The 25,535-nt window shown below is 39.6% G+C and overlaps 1 protein-coding gene across 1 annotated transcript in view; it reads left to right on the top strand.

Moving 5' to 3' along the window:
• cltca (clathrin, heavy chain a (Hc)) overlaps positions 1-25,535 on the top strand; it is a 39,447-nt gene that overhangs the window by 405 nt on the left and 13,507 nt on the right. The window contains exons 2-10 of the mRNA XM_015960695.3: positions 13,417-13,624; positions 19,877-20,145; positions 20,624-20,785; positions 21,065-21,178; positions 22,208-22,381; positions 24,125-24,322; positions 24,466-24,666; positions 24,939-25,091; positions 25,210-25,332. Coding sequence (XP_015816181.1) covers positions 13,417-13,624; positions 19,877-20,145; positions 20,624-20,785; positions 21,065-21,178; positions 22,208-22,381; positions 24,125-24,322; positions 24,466-24,666; positions 24,939-25,091; positions 25,210-25,332 — 1,602 coding nt within the window. The remainder of the gene's footprint in view (positions 1-13,416; positions 13,625-19,876; positions 20,146-20,623; positions 20,786-21,064; positions 21,179-22,207; positions 22,382-24,124; positions 24,323-24,465; positions 24,667-24,938; positions 25,092-25,209; positions 25,333-25,535) is intronic.

Raw genomic sequence — 25,535 nt, 5'->3', positions numbered from 1 at the left:
GCTATGCTAACTAGCCTGACACGGTGGATGACGTATTAGCTAACAACTAGCCTTCTAGCTAACACCTGGAGTGGACTCATTCGCGAAAGTTTTTGGTATTAATGGAAAGTTCACACAAATAAGGTAATTATGTCGCATTTAAAATCTTGGTTAATTTTTTTCAACCGCCATTCCGTCCCAGACCACACTGCAGAAAAAAGGCCTCTTTTAGAAAAAGTTCAAGCCGTTGTAGTGGTTTCTCATAGCCGCTGTCAATGATGTATTAATGACAAATGTTAGCTGATGTTAATTTTTACAAATGCCGACCCAAAGTTGTAGATATCTACACATACAACCTAATGGCCAGTTAGCTGGTTGGTATAATCACATCTTTTTAGCGAACCTGTTTGAATTCACTTCGTTCCGTTTCTTTTAAAGTGACAAACACGTCAGAAGTAAGATATCACGTTGGTTGTAGAAGTGTTCATGTGGTGATCAAATAACTGCCTGTAAATCTATATGGCATGGCTTTTGCCAAGTTTCCTTAGGTAAAAATACTGTTAAGCTATAAAATAACCACCTCTTTGATCTGGCTTGAGTTAAGCTGCTGTTCTAAACTTTAATTCTAATTGACAGACCACCTGGTATTTGAGGCTTTTCAACTGTTTCTCTAGCCTGGCTAACCAGGTTATGAAGTTTTAGTGCTTTCTCATGGACACAATCAACAATAAGGAAGCTCAATGTTTGATTCTAATTTTCTAATTGTAATAAGTTATAAAACACTATCATCTTGTAAATGTTGTAATGAGTTATTATTGTAAAATCTGAATTCGAGCAGCTTAGGGTCTTGTGGCTTTATGAAATTTTAAATGGTGAGCTTCAACATGAGCTGTTTACTTGTGATCAAGGTTGATATTTTATTTTATTCTTTAGTTGAAAATCAAGCACATTAGTGATAACTGCCTACATGGTAAATGGCCTGTATTTGATATAGTGCCTTCTAGAGTTCTAGAACACAGCCTGCTCTACCTCCTGAGCTGCTGCTGGCTGTTCAGAGGCCAGGCATTGATCTTTGAGTGGAGGTCTGGGCCACTACATTTGGAGTCTGTGATAATATTTTGTAGACATTTGTTGCTGCTGTGACTGTAAGCGGAATGCTTTTTCAAAGCCAAGAATCATGGTGTTTTTTCATATTTTTGTATTTTGTTTTTCCTAAACTCTTAATCACAACTACAGATCCTCAGAGAACAATGAGGTGTTACTATTACCACAGTTTCTCTTAAGTATCAAAACTCAATCAAAAATGGCTCATTACAATGGCACGTAGCAGCGAGCACTCAAAAATGCTCAAGAAGAACTTGGTCTTCCACCACACAAACTTGTGACTGAATCGCCAACACGATGGGGATCAAGGCAAAAGATGATCCATCGGATCCTTGAGCAAGAAAAAGCCATTTAGCAAATCCTGGCCGCTGACGGATCGACCAGGCATCTGGTGCCTACTTAGCAGGATATTGACATTTTAGATTCTGTCAGCAAAGCCCTTGGGCCTCTTCTTGAATTTACAGATGCCCTTTCTTCTGAAAACTTTGTCATGGTGTCATGCTTGAAGCCTACCCTTCACCTGTTCAACAGTGAGCTGCTGCAATGGAAAGAAGACACAGATCTCACAAAGACGATAAAAAGATCAATATTAGACTACATGAACACCAAGTATGGTGACCAAGAAGTTCAGGAACTGCTCAACATGGCAAAGATTGTTGATCCACGCTTCCGCATTCAGTATATGAGCCAAGAAGAGATCCTGGTCATCAAAGCCAGAGTGGTCAGAGAGGTGGAATCCCCTTCTGTCATGTCAAGTGAAGCTGGCCCTGCCACCCAGGTAATGTCACCTGGATCATCAAAAGAAGCTGAGAATGCATGTAAAAGACAGAAGAAGAGTCTTGGAGTTTTTTTCAGGAAACCAGCTGCAGAGCTGAACACGCTTTCTGAAGCAGAGAAAACGGAGGCTGAATTAAACCACTACCTGCATGGGCCACTTGCAGATGTTGAAAGCAATCCCTTTGCGTGGTTGAAGGTACATGAGGTGAACTTCCCTCACATCAGTCGTTTAGCCAAAAAGTACTTGTGCATCCCTGCCACTAGTATACCCTCAGAGAGGGTGTTCAGCGCTGCTGGAAATGTAGTGACATGCCAGAGGTCTCTTTTGAACCCAGTTACTGTGAATATGCTGGTCTTCTTCACCAGAAATCTTAAGGTGTGAGCCCTGTTCTCTCTTAAAAGCTACCAAATCACACTAGTATGTGTGTTATACAAGTTGCACTTCAGACATGTTTGTGTCAGCCTCATTTCTACATTTTACAAGAGTGTGTCGGTGTTTAGTTTAATACACTGTTATTTTTAAAATTTATTGATTTGTTATTATTGTCTTATTTTGCATTATTTTGTAAACTGTCTGAAGACACCTTGTATATTTTCAATACAGTGTCTGCACTATCTTTATGTATTGTTCCATGTTAAAAGGTGTTGACAACTTAGCTACCTAAGTATTATATTTGCATTCTAACAGTACGCCATTAACATTGTTTCACACTAAAGTTTATACTTTATCTGGTAACATTAACAAGGATATTATGTTATCGAGTTTCACTTGCAATGGTACTCTGTTGTAATTTTGAAACAACTGAAGGCAAGGTTGGAGAAATGCTTTTCTTTTGCTTTTTGTACTATTTTTGCTACTGTTTATGCACAGTGAAAGTACAAATACAGAAGCTGTTTACATTTTAAACTTGTCATTATTTGAACAATTGTGTAATAATCATCATTGTCATAATAAATACCTAAAATTATCGTGATAAAAATTTTGGGCCATATCGCCCATCCCTAATCCTCGGTTACAATAAAATAACGTATTTCTATTCTCATGTAGGTTGAACAGGAAACGACACAGAAGTAGTTAATTATCACCCTGAGTTACGTACGCATGTCGAACATGACATTATTTCCCCATCCCTAGCATTAGCTGCAAAAACGAAATTGACGGGAAAGTGATTGGTTCAGAAAAAAGCCAAAACGGTTACATTGCAGTTGGCCAATCAGAGGTGAGACGTTTACATGTGAAGAAAATTACTGGGTGTTTCTCAACATCAAAACAATTGCCCCTCGGGGATGATTAAAGTTTTTTTGAATTTGAATTAAATGAAACAGACTTTCATCTTGTGAGTGCAGCGGTCATGTGACACGTGAGATAACGTATTTTATACTTATAAGTTTCAGTATAAATATATAACAAGCCTTTTACTTTTTAGATTGTGTATATGTTGGTTAATTTAAATATGTAAGTGAGTTACTACCTGCTAGGCACAGAAGCTGCATCAAAGCATGGCTAAGTGCTTTGGACATAAAAAAGATTTATTTTTAGACATCGACTTGATAGATGTAATTAGTTGAGTTACATTTAAATTTGAAATTTGCCCCCGCAGTAGCTGCTGGCTTCTGATCTGCCATCGTTTAGAAAATACCGCAGTGTATTCTAGGAAATTTTTGGCCAAGGCTAGTGTACAAGGCACCTCTTGTGTACCCTTGCTCAGCTAGTTAAATAGCTAGCAAAAGTAGAACTGACGCCTCAGTAGAACATGAACATTGGAACACGCCTTGGCTTATCTCCTAGGAAACCGGGGCGGGACCAAGACATCAAGGCAAGGTTCCTTGGCATTGAGAAACACCCAATGAGTAAGACTAGATTTCTAGGCTAGCAAATTGGCTTTCCTGTCCCTAATTTATGCCTTTTTGTCATACATGAAACTAGTTTCTTTTATTTAGTTTCCTAAAATGTATATTTGGCACCACTTCCATTTCTACTTTTGTTTTTAGTCTCCATTTGTTGTCTCCAACTCACTGTCCAGCATGGTTTTTGGTAGGGATGCACCGATATGAAAAATTTCGGCCGATTTCCAATATTTATACTCCTGTGTGTAGATGCACACAATTGGTTTAATAATAAAAAAAAATAGCCTGTTACTCATCTGATGCAATTAAAACTCCATTAGCTTCTGCGTGAAATAACTTGGTACTCTCTGGTCCTGGGAATCACTATCCTGCATATTTGAATGGTTTTCCTGCTACAGCACACCTGATAGAAACAATTACATTGCCTCTATCACACTCAGCAGTAGTTTGTTTATCAGCCATCAAATGAAATCACTTGAAATTAGGTGTTTTGTTCCTCACATTAGTAAGTGTTGTTGACCATCAATACCCACAATATTTTAGTCATTTTGCCTGGCAATAACAAGCATAATGTTGATTAACAATATAAAGTTTTTTACTTTTTCAGAATGGCTCTAGAGACTTTTAAAGAAAGCAAACTGTCTCCTATTGTCATTGGCAGAGTCACATGATCTTGACCTCATGCTGACACCATCTCAATTTATACTTCACATACACAGTATATTTATCTTTGGAAAAATGAAAATGAAACCTGATTTTTCCTCGTGGAGAGATTTGTAAGATACAAATTGAAACTGACTAGATTTGTTGATGTATTTGTAAAACTTGAATGAATACTACACACTAGATGCAAATTTGGTGATTTAAGTTTAGAAAGTTTCTCAGTCAGCACTTTAGTGTTCTTGTTTTCCGTTTCCTCCTTTTTGTTGCACTCCCTCGGTCTCTGCATCTGTGTTCTGCCATCCAGCCAAACTGCACGGCTTGCATTTTTATAAATCATCCATTTAAACAGATTCTCCTGAATAGATTTTAAAGACATTTCATTGCAAAGTCTTTCCAGACTCTGAATGTTTTCTGACTTTATCTTTTCCGAAGTTATCCTGGTGATCAGATGTAATGTCTTAATTTGATTACTGTTCAAGTGTAGGCAATTTTTATCAGTACTTTGCACTCAGACTTCTATGTAACAGATGTTTTAGGTGAGCAGCATGTAGACCAAGGAAATACAGTTGAGCTCTAGTCAACAAGAGAGCACTTGGTGTGAAAGGAAAAGGCTGCAGATACCCAGAAGCCCATTTTGTTGAGAAGAGCCAGAATAATGTAGGACTGGTTCCTACTTGGGTTGGCTGTATGTAATCTTTAAAAATTGCAGGTTTATGGAATAACCGCAAGGTAACTGTTTCGTTTACGCTGGCCTCCCCTAAACCTTTCAGGAGCCCAGCTTATCTGTTAATAATGTAAAGAAAGGCATACATCTGTTTTTACAACAGTTTTCACTAAACTCCATGGTTAGACATTACACTCTGTTTACTGAAGTACTTTGATGGAGCCTTTAGGGTAATTTATGTTTTCATTTTTATTGACTCAACATTTGCTAAACAAAAGTAGACAAAACATCTTGTGTACATTTTAATAACTATAGAGTTCATATTCACCAATCATTTTATTATTGGGGCCATCTTTTGTGTTAATAAAAACCAACTTTAATTGTGGGTTACAAAAACACTGTGGCATTGTCCAAAGGAAATCTATATTTGCAGGAAATTGGAACAGCAAGCTTTTAAAAATGTCTTGATTTCCCTAAAAACTCAGTAAAGATGGGATTAGAGTTTATGTCAGAATAAATCTAATCTGTTACTTGTATTTCCTTAAAGCTGGTGTTAATAGAGAAATGCCTGCTAGGTCATTGGGTTATTCCATTCAAACCGTATGTTTGAAGCTTACGTTGTACTTTGAACTGTACTTGTACACGACCAGCTGATAACTCGTGACAGGCAGGCTAGGATGCTGATCTGCTCAACACTCTGCAGCCCTCTTTAAAACGTGTGTGTGTGTGTGTGTGTGTGTGTGTGTGTGTGTGGGGGGGGGGGTCACACTTTTAAAACCACATTTGCTAGAACTAGAGTGGAAGTGGAACTGCTGCAGCAATCTGTTTTTCCTCTTTATCACTTGACTATCTCACACAAATAGCAGATTTTCCAAGTTTATTCCCTGGCAGGTCACATGACTCCCATAGTGGTCCATGATACTGTGTTGGCCTGTTGTTTTAGGCCCCGTAGACAAAGGGTTTCTGGTTTCCTGCCGTGGAGCGCTGCACTGAACTGCTGCCCGCCTCAGCACATTGCAAAGCGTTTCCTTTTCTGATTTACCTTGAACTTTATGTGTGCGGGAAATGAACAAGGAATTTTTTTCCTGCTGAGCAAGACTGATTTTCTTCAAAGAAAACACAGGTTTAATAAAACAATATAAAACTTACTCGATCATTGTGAAAAATGTATATAGTTCATAAACCATTTATAGCACTAATTAAACATTACAAAGCAAGGTACGGTAATTTAAATCATATTACAATATTATGTGAGTTACACAGCTTTAAATTTAATGTCCCTTCAGTTGTCACACACTTGTGTGTGCAACATTTGTTCTCTGCATTTGATGCATCCCCTGGGGGAGTGGTGACACAGTGCAGACACGGCCGCGCTCGGGAAACATTTGGTGGTTTAACCCCCCAATCCAACCCCTTAATGCCGAGTGTCAAGCAGGGAGGCATTGGGTCCCATTTTTTCAAAGTCTTTGGTATGACGCGACCAGGAATCGAACCCAGATCTTCCAGTGTCGGTGGACACTCTACCACTAGGCCACTGGTTACACACTGAGCTGATAACTTGTGCTCTTGTGCGAGGGTGGAACTGGTGATATGGTGTTTTATTTGCGTTGAATTTTTGTTCTGTTCCCTAAAACCTTAATGGTTCTCTTTAGATGCAACAATTCTATTTTGACGTTTAAAATGTTACCTTAACCAATTTAAAGTGTATGTAAAATCATTTAGTTGCTGACTTGTTTTATTTTCTCTTTTAAGGTAAAAGTATAACTTCTTTCTCTCGCCATGGAAATAGTTCCAGATATTTATTCTCCTTTGACAGTAAAACGTTATAATGCTGCCATTAATGGCTTCAGGGTTTTAGACAACCATGATGGTGCAGCTCAACATATAGATATAGATATATAGATAGATAGATAGATAGATAGATAGATAAATATATAGATAGATGGATATATAGATAGAGATAGATAGAGATAGATATATAGATATATAGATATATATATATATATAATGGTAACAAAAGCCTGTTCACTAGGCCTTCGTGGTTACTTTTGGATCTAGCCAATCATTAGTTCAGCAAACTTTTCACCACATTCCACACTAGGTTTTACTATGTCGCCACAGGTTCTCCTTTCCTTTTCCAGTTTATTGAGTCACATTTAGCTGTTCAAGCATAGATAAAAGCTGTTCATAGTTCAAGACATCAGCGACATGATGTCTTAAATAAGTCACATTTTAAAGTAAATTGCATAGTTTACACGTTTATTTGGAACAGAGTTGCATTTGTTCACTATAAGATGGAAAACTAACAAAAAGCTGGTGTTTAAAAGTGAAGTATAGCAAATGAAATGACTGATAAGTAATTACAGTGGTTACAGAAAATATTCAGAGCCTTGCCAATTTTTCACTGTTATATTGCAGCCATTTGCTAAAATAAAAAAAACCACAGAATTTTAGAAATTTCTGCAAATTTATTAAAAAAAGACAAACTAAAATATCACTTGGTCCCAAGTAGGGCTGCAACAAACTATGTGGATCATCGATGAATCAGAAGGGGTCTGGACTTGATTAATTGGATTAAATAGGAACAATTTAAAAAAGGTACTACTGCCTATGTTGTGTATATACATGCACCTTTGTTGTTTTTTCTTCAAATGATTCTCTTAACTCATTCACTGCCAGCCGTTTCCTGATCAGTAAAGCCCTTCACTGCCAGCGTTTTTACTGTATTTTTCTTAAGAGCGCTAGGATGATGTCAAACCTACCAAAGCAAAGAGTAGACTCACTTCTTACATCACTAAGAATCTGTGCATTCTTTCATAATCCGTTATTGAATTGTGATCGGCAGAAGCTTTTCTGGTTCGCACCTTGCTTTTTTTTTTACAGCAGCGGCCCAAAACGATCTCCTAACACATGGATTTTCTGCTTCCTGATCACATGACGTGTGATGATCGGCTTTAGAGCTGGGATGTTTGACCTCACAGTGCAGGGGCTCGTTTCAATGCCCACACAGTAAAAAAAAAAAAAAAATCAAAAGACTACTTTAGTCGTCATTAGCATTGATGGATTTAAAATGACGACTTTTGTCGTCAATGACAGTGAATGAGTTAAGTGTTAGTGCTGCTGTAACTAGTGAATATCCCCACTGTGGGATCGATGAAGTCTATTCTAAAACAACATGCTAAATATATCCATAGATCAACTGTGTTCAGTAAAATTTCATAAATTTCATTGTGCTCAGTAGTAAGTTACTGGAAATGCTAATATTTAATTTCTACAGCTAAAAATGTAATGGTGACATATTATGTATGGGTTAGCAATAAACCAGTTGAAATTGTGTTCAAACAGACATGTTTATGAATTACAAGCTACAGTGATAGGATAGAACAAGACAAGATAGAACTTTTTGGCCTTAATTCTAAGTAGTATGTGTGGAGAAAACCAGGCACTGCTCATCACTTGTCCAACACAGTCCTCACAGTGAAGCATGGTGTGGGCATGTTTTCAGCTGCAGGGACAGGACGATAGGTTGCAGTTGAGGCAACGATAAATGCAGCCACATACAGGGATATCCTGGACAAGAATCTTCTCCAGAGTGCTCAGAACCTCAGACTGGGCTGAAGGTTTACCTTCCAACATGACAATGACCCTAAGCACACAGCTAAAATAATGGAATGGCGTCATGGCAACTCTGTGACTGTTCATGTGCTGACCATGTGATATTTCAGTCTTTCTTTTTTAAATTTCTAAAATTCTGTGTTTTCTTTCAATATGGGATGCTGTGTGTACTTTAATGAGGAAAGAATGCAAAAATTTGCTAATTGATTTTAGCAAATGCCTGCAATATAACAGTGAAAAATTGATGGGGGTCTGAATACTTTCCGTATAAAATGATAAATGACCTGCACTTGTATAGCGCCTCTCAGAGTAAGGACTCCAAAGCGCTTTACAGTACAGTGTATCATTCATCCATTCACACACGAATGGTGATGGGCTACGATGTAGTCACAGCTGCCCTGGGGCGCACTGACAGAGGCGAGGCTGCCGAGCACTGGCTCCACCGGTCCCTCCGACCACCACCAGCAGGCAATGTGGGTTAAGTGTCTTGCCCAAGGACACAACAGCAGAATTTTCTGTCCGGAGCCGGGGTCGAACCTGCAACCTTCTGATTACTGGACAACCCGTTCAATCTGTTGAGCTACTGCTGCCCCTAACTGTACAGCCACAGACACTGTATACTGTCGTGCTCTACTACAGTCTTGTGGAAGGGTAAAGCAGTGATGTGAGCTTTACCTGCCAGGTGTTACACACTGGCAGCTTAATGCTGCTGAAAGCTGAGCTTTATAAAGGCTAGGACAAGTAGCTTCACTGGTTTGACCTGCTTTTACCCAAATTCCTACTTATTGGGTCATAGTATTACATTAGTGGTGTACATTAAGGCTTCCATAGAAAACCGGTCGACCTGGCCAGACTGGTTGATTTTCCACAAGTGTAAAATCTGTTTGTTTCTTTTCCCCATTATTTTTGGAAGAAACAATTTTTATATGCCTTTAAAGATGGACATCAGTAGATGCTTCACAAGAAAAATAATGATATAAAAATTATTTTAAAATACCATTAACTGAAAAATGAGGACAAAAATGAATAAGAAAAAGATAATACCTGAGAAGGAAAGAATTAGTAGATAGAAGCATGAAAATAAGGCTGAAAGGAGGAATCACAAATGGAATGCCTTGCTGTCCTCTTCCTGTTTTGCAAATGAGTTTAGTTTGGGATAAAAATACGTCCTGTTGATCCCCAGATCAATAGCATCCAGCTAAGCAAGCTTGGTTTACACATAAGGGAACATAATTTGAGTCGATCCGTTTGGCTCAGGCTTGGGTCATATTACAGTGAAATGAGACCATTTGATACAAAAGAGGCATTTATTTCCTTAAGGCGCAAACATTATTAAGGATTTCAAATTTAGATGTAATTGTTTTAGTATTCTGAAAGGCTAAGACGCGAAACCAGAAGTGTTCTCCTGTGCTCTAAAATGTTTCTGTCCATCCATTTTCAACCACTATCCGGAGTCAGGTCATGGGGGCAGCAGCCCAAGCTGAGAAGTCTAGACTTCCCTCTCCCCAGCTACTTGGGCCAGCTCCTCCGGGAGAATCCCAACGCATTCCCTGGCCAGCCGAGATGGATAGTTGCTTAATAAGTTAATAAGTTTCTTAATAAGCAAATGTTTATTGTACAAAACAAAGGCAACAATGAGACAGCTGCACTGCTGAGATCACACTTTCCATGACCAAATCATCCTGCTTTAGATTATTTTTAGTTTTTGTTGCTAGTACCAACTATAAGAAGAAAAAATCATTTCTATAGCACCTCTCAAGATAAAAAATCACGAGGCGCTTCACAAAAACAAAAAAAATGTTAAAATATAAAAAGGCATTTAGAAAATGTTTAAAAATATATTCAAATGAGCAAAAATAGGCAATTGTGATTAAAAATGTTAAGAAAGAGAGTGAACAGGAAAGAGGGAAATCAGTGGATCCTGAGGAAGGTGGAATAGGTGGGGAGAGCAGAATAAAGAGAGGGGTTGAAGAAGGTCATACAAAAGCCAGCTTGAACAAGTGAGTCTTCAGCTGCTTTTTAAAGGAGACCACTGAGTCCACTGATCTCAGGCTCAGGGGGAGAGAGTTCCAGAGTCTGGGGGCCGCAGCAGCAGATGATCTGTCACCTTTGGTCTTTAGCCTGGTGCGCTGCACAACCAGTAGGCTTCGATCACTGGACCTCAGGGACCTGCTGGGGGTGTAGGGACTAAGAAGTTCACCAATGTAAGATGGTGCTTGTCCATGTAAGGCCCTATAGACCAGAACCAGGATCTTGAAATGAACCCTGAAGTTGACTGGCAGCCAGTGAAGCTGGAGGAGAAGCGGGGTGATGTGGGTGTGTTTGGAGGACTTGGTCAGAAGCCGAGCACAGGCGTTCTGAACCACCTGTAGACGGTTCAGGAAGGTTCTGCTCAGACACGTGAAAAGAGTTACAGTAGTCTTAAGTGTGAGGAGATGAAGGTGTGGAGAACAGTCAAGTTCAGAGCGGAACAGAATGGGACTCAGCTTAGCAACGTTCCTGAGATGGAAGAAGGAAGAGCGAACAAGAGAACTGACATGAGAATCCAGGGTGAGAGCTGGGTCAAAGGTCACGCCAAGATTCCTGACAGAAGGTTTGGTGTGGGAAGCAAGCTGACCAAGAGAGTCTCTGGCTTTAGGAACCAGCTTGTCTGGGGCACAGATGAGGATCTCAGTCTTATCTTCATTCAGCTGAAGAAAGCTCCCAGCTGAAGAAACTATAACTGAATGTATTGCTGTCTCTTTTAGAAAGAGCCCAGTCTGACTCTAGTGAAAGAATGTGGGGTGGAGCAGGCTGAGAGGGTGTGTCCTGTCATTGATAAAAAGGTGGCACTACTTCGTTGAGCAGTTCCTGGAACTGTTGGCTTTATCTGCTGATTAGTTCAGAACTAGGCTGAGGCGTTGATAGTAGAGCTGAGGAAAATGATGAAATAATCGATGCATCAGGATGCGGACATAAACGATTCTGCATTCGATTCTGTGGTTTTGTTTTTTGAACGGTGGCACCAGCACAGCATCCATATCTGTCAGTGAGTGTCCTCCACATTTACCAAGTATTGTTCCGCCTTAATGTGGTACTGCAGGGCTGAGCGCTGGAGTTGTAACCTGAGACCGGAACCGAATCAGCCCGTTCGGTTGGATTTGGGCCGTGAATTATGTTAATTGAGCGGGTTGTCATGTGGCGCGCTACGCTCGCTCGCACAGCAACTGCGAGAGAGAGAGAGAGAGAGAGACTGTCTGCTCACACAAGAGAGAGAATCGGAGGACGCTCCTCCAAACCGATGCTCCAAACACGCGTTATTATTTTCATAATTTAATTATTATTTCTCCTCGAAGCGCTCAGTCAGACCGAGTGTTGTGATCCGGTCTTGGGGAGGGGGCGGGGTCAGTGATGGCGGCAGCAGCGTTATCATCTGTCTCTTTCATTTAGGGACACGGAGAAGTTAAAAGGAGAGATAAATAGAAGATAGTTTTTGTTCCAGTTAATTCTTTTGTTTCATGATGATAAACTGATGTTAAATTCAGCTTAAAGAGAAGCTGGGAGGAAGCTTTGGTTCATTTTAGGTTACAGGAGATCTGTCTCCTATCTGCTCCTCCAGAGACAGCATGGACATGAGGGTCACACAGGACAGGTTAGTGGAAAGGTTTGTAGTTAGCTGGTTAGTGAAGGAGATCCATCAGCTGGGTAATTTAATCCTAATCCAGCCCACCCACAGCCTTCTGCTGGTGTTATCAGGAAGAATAAAACACACATCTTAAATATTATTGGAAGTGTAGAATTTGTTTTATGTTTTATTTTCTGCATCAAACAGAACTTGATTCATTCTCCAACGTTTCAGAGATGAACCACTGGGTTCAAATAAAATGACAAACTAAGTCAAACATTTCATTTGGTGTTATTTCTGACACCCTTCAACTGCGGCATAAATATTTGACTTTAGAGCTGCTCAGAGACATTAAACACTCATATATGAACCCATTATGTATTTTATTATTACATTATGTGTCCTGTAGGTTTTCAGTTCTTTTTTAGATTTTGTGAGTTTTTGCAAAGCGTGTTTTTTCTCAGCCTGAGGCGTGGTGTTGAACGAGGAAACAGATTGTTTTACTTTGTTAAATCTTCTTAAATGTTTAAAATGTTTTGTCCTAACCTGTTGTGAATGGAGAGCTTTTGAGGGATGGCAGGTTGTGTCAATTACGTTTTTGATTAAAAAAAAAAGAATAAGTAAAAATAAAAGGCTATCTAACATCTTCTGTTTATCGATGAAAACAAATGAATATGAAATAATTGTGATGCATCGGGATATCGAATCAAATTGAATCGTTAACCCAATAATCATAATCGAATTGGGGAGACAAGTGAAGATTCACACCTCTAGATGATAGTGGAGTCCCAGTTTATAGTCGGAGGGTTTCAAGCTGTGGACCCTTCTGTAAGAAAAAGATCTCATATCCCTCACCAGGAGCATTTTCTTACACAAACGTGGAAAATTAAAATCATTCTTGCCAAACTGCAACAAGGAACTTTTGTCCGCAACCTGTTTGTGTTGAGGCTGTGAATTACTGCTTTTAGAAAATGACTGTGTTAAAATATGTAACACACACACACACACACACACACACACACACACACACACACACACACACACACACTGATCTGTGTTTTCATGATTTAGTTTAATTTCTTTCTTTTTTTTTCTTACATGGTCTCCACAAATGTTTTCCATACTTAATGTTACTCTAATGTGTCATTTCTGTTTGTTCTAGCTCCAAAACTTGGGAATCAATCCGGCCAACATAGGCTTCAGTACCCTAACCATGGAGTCTGATAAGTTCATCTGTATTCGGGAGAAAGTGGGCGAGCAGGCTCAGGTGGTGATCATTGACATGGCTGACCCGAATACTCCCATCCGCAGGCCCATCTCAGCTGACAGCGCCATCATGAATCCAGCCAGCAAGGTCATAGCACTTAAAGGTACGGCCCTATATTGACATCTAAAAAGGGACGTAAATGTATGTGTCTATTTCAGTAGTCTGAGATGTTCTGTCGGAGCTCAGTTCCAAGGGGCTTGCAGCTAGGGCTGGGTACCTTTTTAGATTTTTCTCGATACCAGTACGTAACAATTTCTGATACTTTTTTTGGTATCTAAATTTTAAGCATTATGTAAAGAAAGAACAAATAACTTAAATGTTAATATGTTTATTAAACTAAGTAAAAACTGCAAACTGAGTAAACACAGCTGACATCTTACCATCTGCTGAAAGCTAAAGACAAAGGAAATTAATGTTTTCTAAAATTACACAATATTTATTGAAATAATTTCTAAAAAAATAAAATTATTACGACATTTTTAATCCTTTAAATCTTTTAACAAAATGACACTAAACAAAATAAGAATCCACACACTTCAATCTGTAGTGTAAGAGTTTATTGGTCAAGCTTTCGGTCAGAGACCTTCATCAGGAATTGTGACCAAAGCTTGACCAATAAACTCTTAAATCGCAGATTGAAGTGTGTGGATTCTTATTTTGTTTATTCCACTTTTTGATCCAGCATCTTTTCCCAGACGAGCGGTGACTCCTACTCTAAACAAAATGACACTAAAAAGCAAATAAGTTTAATTGGCTTTCACAAGTTGTATAAAAGTATAAAGGCTAATATTGTATGTATAAAATAAAAAAGTGTAAAGTGCAAACCGTTATAAATCCTTTGCAGGAAAAAAGAAAATTCTTCAAAAACAAAAAGTTTAGATTCTAAATAAACATTAATAACGGGTAAAACAAACATAAGAAACTATACTTTCAATAGTGGCGTTCAAGATGAATAACAAGGAGCTTCACAAGCACAACTTATAATTATTATTTTTTAACTTAAAATAAAGATTAAAATAAAATGAACAAAAAAATGAGGGAGACAGAAAAAACAGAAATGACAGCTTATTTTCCTGCTGGGTTTTCTAACGCCTTTGGTCATTAGCCTGATGGAAAAATATTTTCCAAGCAATATTGATCAGTCCCAAAAACGACTATGGGCGAAAAACAAGGGGCCTTTGACATTTTGTTGTTTTCTGAATTTCATTGGTTATTTGATATGTCAATCAACAGCATTCCATACCGCTATTGGTTTGAGGGGGCGGTTCTTCTGAACTATCAGCCAATTGCCGAAGATTTTGCCTCAGCTGTGGTAGCCTTTTTGCTACTGACTAAGATGGGACGTCGATTAAAGTTTTGAAGCATAAGGATGCTAATGAAGGTTGTGGCGAAACGGACGCATGTGAGGGAAATTTTGAATGGTTTTAGCAGTGGACATGAGTGTTGTTGTAGGCCAACCATTTTATTAATTTTTTTATTGGATCCTTGTGGATGTCAACACAGCTATTGTTTGAAATTTCAGTTCTTTTAATAATGAGGGATCAAACAGTGAGTTAGACATAATTTTTATTTCTACGTTTGACAAAAGCATTTACTGTCTCTACAGTCATAGTTGTATCATTGATTGCCATTTATCAATACAATCAAGAATCCTAGCATTCAAATGAGGTATATCATGCATATGCAATTGACATGGAAGTTTGAGATGACCTATCCGTGAGACTAAATTATTGGCATGAAATATATATTGCTTGTAAAAACGGCAAGAACAGGGTCCTGATGGTTGGTAATTTCATCCAATCGCCCAACCTTACTGCACAACTAGTAGGCTTTGATCACTAGACTTAAGGCACTTGCTGAACCACAACAAGGAGGTTCTGCTCAGACAAGTGAAAAGAGAGTTGTAGTTGTCTAAGCGTGAGGAGATGAAAGTGTGGATAACTGTCTCAAGTTCAGAGCGGGACAGAATGGGACTCAGCTTAGCAATGTTCCTGAGATGGAAGAAGGAAGAGCGAACAAGAGAACTGACATGAGAATCCAGGGTGAGAGCTGGGTCAAAGGTCACACCAAGATTCTTGACAGAGGGTTTGGTGTGAGAATTGAGATGACCTTGAAAGTCTCTGACTTTGGGAACCAGCTTGTCTAGAGCACAGATGAGGATCTCAGTCTTATCTTCATTCAGCTGTAGAAAGTTCCCACCATCCAGGTTTTATAGTCTAAGCAGCTGCAGCTTAGATGTCTCATGGGGCTGAAAGGACATGTACAGTTGAATGTCATCTGCATTAAGAGATGGTCTCAGGACATGCTGCCTAGACAAATCGCAGCCAAAGCAAAATTATTTTGCACTGCATGTTGGTCTAGCCAAGCTCCACAGGAAGCCTACCATTGGCCTAAACAGTATTGTATTGTGCCAGTCACAGCGCACGATTGGTTTGGTGGGTGGGATGATGTGCTCATTTGAAACAACTTTGTCAACTTTGGCTTATTTTGACTTGGACTTTTCTTTGAGTCAAGGGCAAATAGAGATACTTAAGTCCTTTATTTAGGAAAAGGATATATTTACGTCTCCTTCGATAGTGTGTGGTGGACTACCCCGTTGACTGGCATCCATGAGTGTGTCATATTGTTTGTTGTCCAATAGCATGCAGACACATGGCGTGCCTGGCTACAGGAAGTATTGTAGATGGTGAACTGTCCTGTCGTGCCATATTTTTTTTCTTTCGGGGCAGTATTTTTTTTCTCCATTTTTCTCAGTGATCTCCTACCGGTTGTCTGTAGTAACAGGCTACAGCTGCACCAACATTAGCAGTTAGCATGCCCGACTGCTACTGTACCGTATGTGTGGCCGTATTTCAGCTACAATTGGTCCAACACGGAGCAACTGGTTATTCATCTCTTCTTTACGTCAGTGTTCTCTAACGTCTATTGAGTAAAAGTTATTTTATTGCTTTTTCCATCGCCCAGTTCTAGGACCAGTACCTACACAATGTTTTCAGTTGGTGTTGAAGAGGTACCTTGTTTCAGTACCCAGCCCTACTTGCACCTTTTGCACATCTCCTACATATCAACATTATTCATTAAATATTAATAAAAACTACATAAAATTTCCATCTTTAAATGTCCATATACATTCAGTTGTGGTTTTTATAGGCCTACATAGATTTTCAACATTTGTCTGACACTAGCAGTTATTGTTTTTGTTCAACATCCATTATTGCTTTGACTTTTTTGTTTTTGTCTTTTGTGTTTTTGTTTTCGTTACTGCTTTCTTATGTTTGCAGACGGTGAGTTGAAATTTAAATACTTATTGTGGAAGTGAAATCCTGTTTTAAGACTAGTATGACCAGTGCTGAGCAAATAGATCTGCTATCAAATGATGCTAATATGTATCTCTGTAGTAAACGTTTACAGCATGCAAACCTGAATTAAATACATTTTTGGGGTATATTTTGCTCTTTTACTCTTAAGGTTTGAAAATTTTTCAGTTTGTTTTAACAAGTTGAACCAAATTTTTCTGAAAGTTTTCTTTTTTTTACTAATTCTGGTCCATTGCGAAAGTCTTTTGTAAACAGGATTTAGCTTTCACAACCTTACAGCTTGCTGGCATTACATCATTTTTGTAAGTGTAAATGATTCAAAACTTGTTCATTTGTTAATAATGTGGGTCAGACAATTTCATTATAATTCTTGTTTTCTTTGTTTCCATCTCAAAATTGTCTGCTCATTCATCTCTGTGAAGTTTAAATGACTCAAATCTGTTTTCACTTGTCTTCCAGCTTGCTTGATAATGGTTTACACATTCTGCAACTGTTGACAGACATGTGATTTTTAACAGTGAAGGTCTGTGTTTAGAGAACTTTTAGGAACTTAGTTGGTCCATTCTGTTATCTTAAATACTGTAAATCCTCTAATACAGGCCTGGGCCTTTATTTTCTCAAGCGCATCCTGGTTTGGGCCTTTATTGCAAGGAGGCCAGAATTAGAGGCAGGCCTCAGTTTCAATTTGAATAAAATAAACTACCAGTAGAATGAATAAAAACAAGATTTTGTGTCCATAAAACACTAGGTTTGTTTATTGAAAATGTACAGTTAACATTGTATGTACGTATGCATGTAGAACATTAACAACAAACGCCATTGTTTCAGGCTAAATCCCAGTATGGTACCAATAGTAGCATGCATGCCGGTAGTGCTCTGTAAACACTTGGTGATAATTAGGTTGTTGATTCACAACAAAAGTCAAGACACCTTACCGCTCTGAAGTTTAACCCTTTGTGTCTTGTTTGGTTTGAAGTATTTAAAAAAAATCCATCTGTTTAATCCTCATCCTTCGCAGTTCCACGTTACAACATTGAACTAACGGCTAAAAACATTAGCATTCTACAAGCTATTTGCGGTAAGGACGCTTGAAAACACTATCAAGATGTTTACTTGCTGTTTTTGTAGCTATGTTTCTAAATAACTGTTCATTAAAACGCCGTAAAAATCCTTTAGTATACCCTTACCTGTGATGAAGGTAATAATAGCCACAATGAGAGACCAGCCTTTAATTACGCCCGCTGACCGCGAGACCGGCTTATGTAGAGACCCGATCGGTAATGGAGGCCAATATTAGAGGATTTACGGTATTGACCAATTAGGGAAAATTAGTTGCAAACATTTTTTTGTTGTTGGAGTGTTAAAGTTAATTTAACTGATGTTGACCAGTGCATGCTTGAAAGATCTATTAGCGTGACGGTTTTTACGGCGCTAACACGGACACAAAATGTAACCCATCTTATTTACTGTGTGACGCAGCACAAGTGTAACCATTTCAGGGTAATTTGATGGATTGATAAATGTATTCTAGATCAATTCAAATGCAAAGAGAGAAAGCCGTTTTTGGATGGCAGAGACTTGGTTGTAAAACATGATAGGTGTGACACTGTGTCTGAAACTGACTAATGACATTTCATCATACACAGTTGAGCAATTCAGTTGCCATCTTTCTTTAGTAACGGATAGTCTGAGCTGTGTTCTTGTGAAGAAAGATACAAATCAAGAAACTAGAAGAATTGGACGGGCATAAATACTCAGTTTAGACAGGTCCTCTTCATTTCAGGCCGTTGTCTGTCCTTTTTAAATTATTCTTTAAAAGCCAACCTTGCAACACAACACTGTAAGAGCCTTAACCTGTTGAAGGAGATGATGCATGATATGATCTGGGAAAGAATCCCTGTGCTTGTTCTTTTAAATTTGGCTGCTGCTCTAAGTTGTCGCAATGCTTATGATTCTGTTTCCCGTAGCTTTGTTAAGACAAAATGATCGTGATGGTTGTGCTAACACATTCTTCCTTGCTTTCATCACTTTGTCCATAAGTGTATTTTATAATGAGCATACGGGAAAGTCATGCTGCTTTTTAATAGTTTTAACTCACTAAAACGGCCAACTAATTAAACAGAAAATGCAGGTGAGTGAATTTTTTTAAGTTGGAGTCTGGTTTGCTTTCTGGACATGATAACACGCTTTAGTGCAACTGTTACCAATTAAAATTACTGAATGTTTATTTAAAAATCCTAAAGTTAAGTATCTTCAGGACTGTTTTTCATTGGCCACTGATTACCACTGTACCACTGATACTTTGCTTTTTTGTTTGTTTCTCAGCCTCAGCATTTCTAAATATAGGATTTGTTTTGATAAATGTTTTTATTCATTCTAAACTTTAAATAAAAAAACAGACATTTTAAGTTAAAAAAAACAACCATTTAACTGGAATGGGGAGAAAAAAGAAATGAACCAACAGAGTAAAGGAATAGACTCAATCAAATTTGGTTCTATACATTTGTGCGTTTTTAGGTATGTCTAGTTGTCGCCTACATGGGTTTATTACATTATATAACACTTATGAAAACCGTTTTGGAAGCTCAGACCTGTTTAGCTAAGTGGAGTGCTGAGTCTGGGTTAGGTTTGAGTCTAGACACAAGTTGTCCAGATAGGTGACCTCTAGAATAGGCTTTTCTCCCAGTGTCATGGCTTATTCATTATGCTAACACTGTGCAGAGGCAGCGTGTTTTTGATGCACACGTTAAAAAATCCTTTGCACTAACACGTTGGCTTCAGGTTTACTGTTTGTATTTTGACACGACTCTAGCCTGTTGAACAAATATCTCTACTTCTACTAACTTAATAGGGCAAAGACTGAAGCATGTTCTGCATTCTTGTCCATCACTCTTGGCCTTGTTCTTCAATGATCAAGTTTTAATCTCTTTTATCCAGTAAAATTTGTTTCCTTGTGAATGCACAGTTTGTGTGCACCCACTTTTATCCTAAATTTACCTCTCTCCATTCGCCTGGTTCTTGCTTTCTCTGCTCTTTAGCGGCCAAAACCCTTCAGATCTTTAACATAGAGATGAAGAGCAAGATGAAGGCGCACACCATGACGGACGATGTTACCTTCTGGAAGTGGATCTCCCTGAACACAGTTGCTCTGGTGACCGACAACGCCGTCTACCATTGGAGCATGGAGGGAGACTCGCAACCGGTTAAAGTCTTCGACCGCCACTCCAGCCTGGCAGGATGCCAGATCATCAACTACCGCACTGACGCCAAGCAGAAATGGCTGCTTCTCATCGGGATCTCTGCTCAGGTAGTTTTACAGTAGATGTAGTGATTTATGGTTTAAAATGGTAAATTGATGATAAATGGCCTGTGTTTGGTATAGCGCTTTCTAGACTCCTGGAACCCCCAAGGCACTTCACAACACAGTCATTCACCCATTCACACACACACATTCTCACCCTGGTGGGGTTGAGCTACGATGTAGCCATAGCTGCCCTGGGGCGCACTGACAGAGGCGAGGCTGCAAAGCACTGGCGCCACCGGTCCCTCCGACCACCACCAGCAGGCAAGGGGGGTTAAATGTCTTGCCCAAGGATCCGGGATCGAACCTGCAACCTTCCACTTTTGGGGCGAGCACCTAACTCCTGTGCTACCATCTCCTCAGCCTATTGTAACTTTTGTTACAATAGGCTGGTTCACATTAATAGCTGTATTCATCGATATTGGTCCAAACCTGTTGGCTTATGAGTATTTCATGTTCACTAATATAGTTTCTTTGTTTGCAGCAAAATCGAGTGGTGGGAGCCATGCAGCTGTATTCTGTCGACAGAAAGGTCTCCCAGCCAATTGAAGGCCATGCTGCCAGCTTTGCCCAGTTTAAGATCGAAGGAAATTCAGACGAATCAACTCTATTCTGCTTTGCTGTCAGAGGCCAGGCTGGAGGAAAGGTGAACATGACTGACCAAAACCCAAGCTCTTTAGGGTCATTGGTGACACTAAACAGTCCCTAGGTGTGAGTGTGTGATTGGCTGTGTGTCTTGTCTGTTTCTCTGTGGTGAATGGGTGATCTGTCCAGGGTTCCACCTCTGCTGGAGATGGGCACCAGCTCCCTGAGACCTTTACGGGAGGAAGTGGTTTCAGGAGATGAATGAATGAATGATTATAGACTTGATGTCATCTACATGTAGAGTAGTATGTTTCTCATGAGTATTCTTCCTTTGGTCCAGCTGCACATCATTGAAGTGGGCACTCCACCCACTGGTAACCAGCCCTTTCCAAAGAAAGCGGTGGATGTCTTCTTTCCTCCAGAAGCTCAGAATGACTTCCCTGTGGCCATGCAGGTACATTTTATTACCAAGAACACAGATGCGTCTTTTTTTTTAAATGTGAACAGACCTCTTGTCCTCTGGTATGTCATTGGTGTTGTTGCTGAACGAGTTCATTGAACACTTGTTCTCATGTTTAATTACTGAGCTCTGTTGTGGCTTACTAATAAAATGACAGAAATGGGGATCTGTGCTGCAACCCCTGCAATGAATCTGCACATTTCCAGTAGAGACTTGATTACATTTGTCCAATGATTTGTGAAATAATCAGCCAGACGGTATTAACGATTTTTTTAGACTGAATTTATTGTAGGAAAATTGGAAAAACAGTCCAGACTGATGCACAACACGTTTAACATGAGGTATCTGAACCGTAATAGATTTACATTTGAATGGTGGAAACAAAACCCAATGCCCGCTGCTGCCAACTAGTGGGCAGCGTTTGAATTGCATTTTAAAAAAAGAAAATACACAAATGTTTGCATGTAAATTCTTCCAAAAGTTCAATACGCCGCTTTTGAATATCAATATAATATCGCTGGAAAAATATCACGATATATTGCCATATTGATATTTTCTTACATCTCTACAGAGTATGGAATAAACTAGAACGAGTCAGAGGGGCACTGGTAATATTTAACTGTGCTTTTTCTACTAAATCATTTGGAGCTGACTGTTGCACTTTATGACCCAAGTTTTATACATTTGGGTAAACAAGTCAGACAATTCATTCACAAAAAAATAAAAAATAAAATAGAATATTTTGCACTTTAAGGTTCACCCTTGTTCCCTAGTTTAGCCTGGTTCTTCCCACAGATTGATTAATAATTCCTCTTTTTTTGAAAGCTATTCTGTTTTCCTCCTGCTCTACAGAACATAGATCATTTTTATTTATTCTTTTTTATCTTTTTAAACAAACAACACCGGTCACTAGTGTCCTGCTTTCTGAGAGAAGTTGGTACTTTTACAGAAACTGTTGGATTAATTTTTTTAAGTTGGATTATAATGTCAGTACATTCAATACATGAACTTTTCTTTTTACAGATAAGTGCAAAACACAATGTGGTTTTCCTTATTACCAAATATGGTTACATCCACCTGTACGACTTGGAGACGGGAACCTGCATCTACATGAACCGCATCAGTGGGGAGACCATCTTTGTCACGGCTCCTCACGAGGCCTCCTCAGGCATTATTGGGGTCAACAGAAAGGGACAGGTAAGGCTATCAGCTGATACTTGTCCCATCTGCTCAGGGAAGTGTTGATGCTGAGCACGGATGCTCATCCATGTTAATGTTTCTGAGACATCAGCTGTTCCCCATCGCCTCTTTCTGGAACACACTAGTCTGCTGTTTGCTTGTCAAGCATCTTTTACCAAATGTTAGCAAGCAGCAGACATCAGCTGTGGCAGAAGCATTTGCTTTGTTTGTTTATCATCATCAAGCAAGCTCAGACTCTGCCAGGAGGTGTTATAAATAATCCAAGGTTTGGAGTTTCACACACAGAGCAAAGAGGGTTGTCTGTTACAGTTTTTGTAAAGCCGAACCAGAGGAGAACTGGATACAGCCATCTAATAATTGTTCCAGCCAGGCTACACACACCACATGAATAATTTAGTTGGGAGAGGAAAGCTGATCCGGGACGTGACAGACATCACTGTGTTCAGAGGCAGTTGTATCACATGGTTGTAGCTTATATGTTGACTGTGACCTGAATCAAAAGCCTAGTGACCTGACCTCTCTGTAGTGATGGTTAAGTTGGTTATAAATCAGCAAAGCTGGATATCAGATGTTGATAAATAGTTAAATTTAACACATCTGGATCCTCACTAATGGTTGTCTTCTCCTGTTTTTCCTTTTTGGGTTTGGACTGCAGTAGAGTAAAAATGCACATTAGTTGCAAAACAAATCAATAGAAAAATACAGATTGATAAAAAACACATTGCCTTTTCTAAAGTGACTCAGTCATGTTACTGCTGTGCACTTTTTTCAGCCTCAGCTTTGTGGCATTGGCCCAAGACTCTGTTTAGTTGGATGGGTACATTTGGTCATGTACTGACACGCTGAAATCATGGTTGAAATGAGCAGTGATTTAGGAGAAGAGGAAGGGAAATAAGAGACAAAAGGGGATTAAACCACCTCAGTGTTTCACATAAGTTGTGGAAGGCACAGCTGGTGCCCTCAATCGCAGGACCTTTCTTCTCTCTCTCTCTCTCTCTCTCGCTCTCGCTCTCGCTCTCTCTCTCTCGCTCTCTCGCTCTCTCTCTCTCTCGCTCTCTCTCTCTCGCTCTCTGTCTCTCGCTCTCTGTCTCTCTGTCTCTGTCTGTCTCTCTCTGTCTCTCTCTGTCTCTGTCTCTCTCTGTCTCTGTCTCTCTCTGTCTGTGTGTGTGTGTGTGTGTCACTTGATACTGCAGTTTCTGTCATTTGATTCTTGCTGCTATCTTGAACATAATGGCTCCTAGTGGCTCTATTTCTTCGAGTGCATAAATGTGTATATCTCATTAAACAATACACTTAGTTTTTTACAATATTTTAAAACAAAATGTATAATAAAAACGCCTTCAATAGATTTCTATTGAAATTGGGTCGTTGCTCTTAATTCTGCATGATGTGTAAATAATTCAGATTGTGTGTAGGCACACACAATTCAGCAAAGTTGACACATTTAAAGTAAATTCAGAAATATGTAGAAGTTTACTTATTTATTTACTGAGTAGATATTTTTCCTCCTATCACATCAGGCAGAGCAGCGCCATAGCGCTCCTTGTACACAAGCCACCACTAACCATAAAGTCTCGCCTCCGTCTGTACGCCCCAGGGCAGCCATGGCTACATTGTAGCTTATCACTAGCGTATGAATGGGTGGATGACTGACTGTGTTGTGAAGCGCCTTGGGGGGGTTGTACAACCCTAAGAAGGCGCTATACAAATACAGGCCATTTACCATTTAACTTTCTCCAGGTGCTGTCTGTCTGTGTAGAAGAGGAAAATATAATTCCCTACATCACCAACGTGCTGCAAAATCCAGACCTCGCTCTCCGCTTAGCTGTCCGCAACAACCTGGCAGGAGGCGAAGAGCTTTTTGCACGAAAGTTCAACACTTTGTTTGGTGCTGGCAATTACTCAGAAGCAGCCAAAGTGGCTGCTAATGCACCAAAGGTACTCGTTTTTTATTGTCTGAACTCTGTCCAAGCCAGAACATTTTTGGTTTCTTTTGTTGAGGTTTTGTAACGACTTCATGCATAACTGTGTTTTATCTTTTTACATCTGTTCCTTCCTTTCTTTGGATTCTTCACTCTCAGGGTATCCTGCGCACCCCAGACACCATTCGTCGTTTCCAGAGTGTTCCCACTCAGCCTGGCCAGACATCGCCCCTGTTGCAGTATTTTGGCATCCTGTTGGATCAGGGCCAACTCAACAAGTTTGAGTCCCTTGAGCTTTGCAGGCCTGTACTCCAGCAGGGACGAAAGCAGCTTCTAGAGAAGTGGCTGAAGGAGGACAAGGTATGGTAGCCGCTCATCTTGGGGCTCAAAGGCATTTCCTGTCACTTCCTGGACTGTACATGACCCATTACTGAATACACGAGATCAGCTGATATGCTGGGAAGTACTTACTCTCCACTGAAACTGATTCTCAAATGCAGTAAAGTTTCCAAAAATAGGACTTTTAATTGATTGATTTTATTGAGCTCCTCGTTTCTTTTATTTATTTATTTGTGAAACTTGAAGCTAACTGCTGTCGTTTACTGACGTTTTGGTGCATGTTTTTGTTTTAGTTGGAGTGCTCAGAGGAACTGGGTGACCTTGTCAAAGCAGTGGATCCAACTTTGGCTCTCAGCGTTTACCTCAGGGCCAACGTCCCCAACAAGGTCATTCAGTGCTTTGCAGAAACTGGACAATTCCCAAAGATTGTTCTGTATGCCAAGAAGGTATGGGATTAATTTGAATAAAAACTAATCGATATGTCCATGTTGGTAATCTTTAAACATCTGAGGATCCTGTTGAAGCCGTTTCTCTAAAACGTTCTCATTTATTATTTTGCTCTAGGTGGGCTACACTCCAGATTGGATCTTTCTGCTCAGGAATGTTATGCGAATCAACCCGGACCAAGGACTGCAGTTTGCACAGATGCTGGTCCAGGATGAAGAGCCACTGGCAGACATCACCCAGGTCAGTAGGAAACGGGCAGGATCTGGAGTCGTACGTTATCATGTTCTACAGTTAAAGTGGAGCCTGTCTGCGCCTGACTCAGCGCGGCTCCACTCGACCCTTCTCCGCATTTCAGGTGGTTTTCCATTATCACTGGGAAATGACTGTGTGGGCTCGTCATAGCGGGACAGACCCCTGATCTTGAATAGTAGCTTGAAACGATA

The sequence above is a fragment of the Nothobranchius furzeri genome, chromosome 10 (genome assembly GCF_043380555.1).
Source record: "Nothobranchius furzeri strain GRZ-AD chromosome 10, NfurGRZ-RIMD1, whole genome shotgun sequence".
In the NCBI taxonomy this organism is placed as follows: domain Eukaryota; kingdom Metazoa; phylum Chordata; class Actinopteri; order Cyprinodontiformes; family Nothobranchiidae; genus Nothobranchius; species Nothobranchius furzeri.
Note: the sequence above shows the minus strand (reverse complement) of the source record. Positions and strands in the feature narration are given on the sequence as shown.